Source organism: Myotis davidii, unplaced genomic scaffold (assembly GCF_000327345.1).
Source record: "Myotis davidii unplaced genomic scaffold, ASM32734v1 scaffold120, whole genome shotgun sequence".
NCBI classification, from domain to species: domain Eukaryota; kingdom Metazoa; phylum Chordata; class Mammalia; order Chiroptera; family Vespertilionidae; genus Myotis; species Myotis davidii.
The window spans coordinates 1,334,071-1,337,605 of NW_006294778.1; the positions used below are offsets into that span (position 1 = coordinate 1,334,071).

Below are 3,535 nucleotides of genomic sequence, written 5' to 3' on the forward strand. Positions count from 1 at the left end.
AGGGATGAGATGAGAATGGAATACCAGACACAGGCCTCCCAATTCTCAAAGCGCTGGTTAGTCTAGGGGAGCAACCACAGCCTGGAGTGGCGACAGCACTTTACAGTTTGCTAGATGGGTTTGCACACACGGGTGGAGAGCAATGACTCTCTGGTGACGCCTGCTGTCTGAGCAGCCTGGGCTGTTGGACAGACTGTGAGCCTCGGGTGCTCCCGTCACTGGCTGTGAGCCCCAACTTCTATACCTGAAGACAGGCTACACTAACCACCTTGCAGGCTAAGTCATGTGGGTGACATATCCAGGATCACACAAGCCTTGGAATGACTCGTGACAATGGAGCTCACCCACCTGGCTTCCAGGCAAGCCCCCCCCCACACACACACACACACAACACATTTCCTCAGGAGCCCAGGCCTGGTCGTCCCCAAACTCCCTGCTTTTGTTTCAGCAAATCCCAGTCCCTGACTAACAGCCTCAGCACATCGGACGCTTCCCAGCGTGGAACCCCAAGCGAAGACGAGGCCAAGGCCGAAACCATCCGCAACCTGAGGAAGTCTTTTGCCAGCCTGTTCTCTGACTAACGGGGTCCAGCCTGGGAGAGGGTGCTGTTACACTCTCCCCTCTCCCCCCTCATCTTCCTTCTCAGCCTTGATTTCTGACGGGAACAGAATGGAGGGCCTGAGACTATACTTTCTAATGCCTCTGACCCAGGAACTGAGTATCTATACGTGTCCCCTTCCCTTCTCCACGACATTCAAGCTTTGTCCGGCTGAGACTGGGCCTTTGAGAGCCTCCAGGTTCCTCAAAACGAGCCTCAGTGGTGGACATCCATCACCCCTCCTCCCCCACAGATGCTTGCTTCCTGGCCACAGATAACCCCGTGAGATTTGTGTGTGGCTAGTTTTCATATCTGTTAGTGTTTTGCTTGCCTTTGGGCAAAGGCCCCCCTAGGCCTGCCCACCTCCATCAAATGCAGACACTGTAGTCGGACCTCAGCAGTATCGGAGGCAATAATCTACTGACAGTGTTTTGCAAACAAAAGGAGAAAAGCCGGGCCAGGGGAGCCTCTCATCCATCTTCCATGCTAGTTTCATCGGAGACCTCACCTGACTTGCAGGCAAGGGCCCATCACAACTGGCCACCGGTGGGATCTTGATGAGGGAAAGCCACGTCCTGTGAGACACGTGGGGCCATGGGGCCTTTCAAGTCACAGCAGAGACCCGAGGGGAGACGGTGGGGATGCTGCTCCCACTAGAATGGACAACGAAGAGCAGAGCACAGGTTCTTTTCAGGAATAGTTTCTAGTTCCCAGATGAGGATGACGCCCTCACTTCCCAAAGAAGGAGTTAGGGCTTCTCCACCCACTATTACTAGCATATCACCAGGAATTCTCTGTGAATTCCCACCAGGAATGTTGTTTACTCCTCAAGGATTTATGAGTAACCAGAGAGAATCAGATTAATGTCACAGGCTCCCCAGTCGGCATTTCACAAACTGCACAGCAAGACGCTGGCAGGTTTCTCCATTACAAAAGGGTCCCATGGCCAACCACGTTGGGAAACACTGTCTATTTCTTTTTGAGGTTGGTCATACACATTATATGTCAACGACTCTTGAAATTCCTATGTAAAGACATTAGACTTCGCTGTTTAACCCAAACCTATTTGAACAAGTTGACTGCAGAGCTGGAGAACACAGCCCTCATGCCCTTCCCAGGCTCCTTCCTGTACAGCACATGACCTCCCGTGATCACAGGGCAGCGCTGTCCCACATCACCAAGCACCTGGTGCTAGAAACACTCCTGGTTCCAGAACAGAGCCATGTGATCCCTTTGCAGTCCCCGTTGTGACTTGAAACATGCCTTCCCCTCACTATTCACAGGGAAGGGACAGAGGAGGTAAAAATGAAAGTGTCCGTGGCCTAGGCCTGCATTCTGAATGAAAGATAGAAAACTTGAGGGCAGGTGTAACACCGCAAAGCCCACCCCCACCATTTTAGGAGCTTAAGAACACAGAAAATACCTGAGGCAATCATCATGCTTATACAGACAAATATTGATAGAAGTCAAACAATCTCACCCACTTCTCAGTAATAAAATACAGCTTGAAACACCCAGCAAAGGGACACTAGGCTAGTTTCTCAAAGTGTGGGCCGTGGCTGTGCACAGCTAGCTTCATCTCACACCAACGGAGTCAGAATTTCTGGTCGAGACCCAAACCTCTCTTTGTCATCTCCCTGCATGCATGTGGGAGTTAGACTGGCACCCTGAGCTGAGATGTCTGGGAAAGCTGCTATTGAAAGCAGGATTGTGTGGATTCATGACAGACCCAGGTCCCACTCTCGGTGAGCAAAATTAGTGGCTCCATAAACAATGTGGCTTAAATTTCCTATTTTCCTTTATTCTGTCCCTTGTCCATAAAAACATCTCAACATTCAAACTGTATCTCCCAGATAGTCCAAGTAGAGTAGCACAAACTCCTTTGTATAGCCATGCACAGATGCTCCATGACACACTAGTTTATAACCAACACCTAAGGTTCCCCCTGGCCTGTATATGAAAGTCAAGACCAACAATGGTCTTGTGGAGACCAGAGACTCCCCCAAATGGACTGTTTTCTCACTTTTAACTTTAATAACTGACTTTTTTTTAAATGGGAAAGGACAAAAAGCAGGGGTGAAGGTAGTCACTGTGGCAGTTCTAAAAAGTTGGTTGGTTGGTTGGCTGGCTTTGTTTCACCGTTTTGATCCAAAGAAAGGCTTGCATTCCCCCTCCAAGCTGACTTGGTGAGGCTGAAGCATGCCAGATGCATGTGTATTGTGGTGAAGTGCAGCACAAGGAGCAGGGATTTAAACAGCCTCAACAGACCGCTCCACCAGCCAAATACCTTCTTCCAGATTGTCCTCGCAGTGTGTGAAACAGTCCTGTTTGATTAAATGTCAAGTCAGCCTTTCAGGGACATAGACTATACATCGTTTCTCCTCCATTAATTCCCTGTGTTCTCTGTCATACGACATTCGCTGCCAACCTTCAGTTCCTGCTCAGGGGCACTTAGTTCTACCTCTCCAATATTTCAGGGGTGATGAGCCTTCACACACGGTAACAAATACAATAGCAAACCCCAAAACCCCAAACATCAACCACCTGCTGGCAGTTCTCACTTGAATTTCCTATGAAAGGTATGCGAGGGGAAAGTAAGTTAGTGTAGGTACCTCATCGTGAACGACTAGGTGAATAAAACAGAGCACTGCTTGATACACAGTAGGTGGTCAGGACATGTTCAGGTTGGAATTAATAAAATGTAAACATATGTTAAGACTGAAGAAAAAGTCTGTTTTATTTCTAAGTGTATCAATGTGAGGAAGTCATTTGCCCAGGAACAGAATCAAACCTGCAGAGAGATTAGTAAACTGAGATAAGCTAAAGAAAATCTATAGCAGTTTTTTACCCTCAGGAAGAGGTTGCAGACTCTAAACTGAGTCTGAAAAGAAATGGGAGCAAGCAGGCTCAGGGGCCACAAGACCACCCCATAGTGAG

At 48.7% G+C, this 3,535-nt stretch overlaps 1 protein-coding gene across 2 annotated transcripts in view; it reads left to right on the forward strand.

The window, feature by feature from the left end:
• The window catches only part of SYN3 (synapsin III), a 416,488-nt gene extending 412,953 nt beyond the window's left edge, over positions 1-3,535 (forward strand). For both annotated transcript variants that reach the window (XM_006769322.2, XM_006769323.2), the window contains exon 14: positions 449-3,535. In XM_006769322.2, the coding sequence (XP_006769385.1) occupies positions 449-581 (133 nt within the window). In that variant the 3' untranslated portion in view covers positions 582-3,535. The remainder of the gene's footprint in view (positions 1-448) is intronic.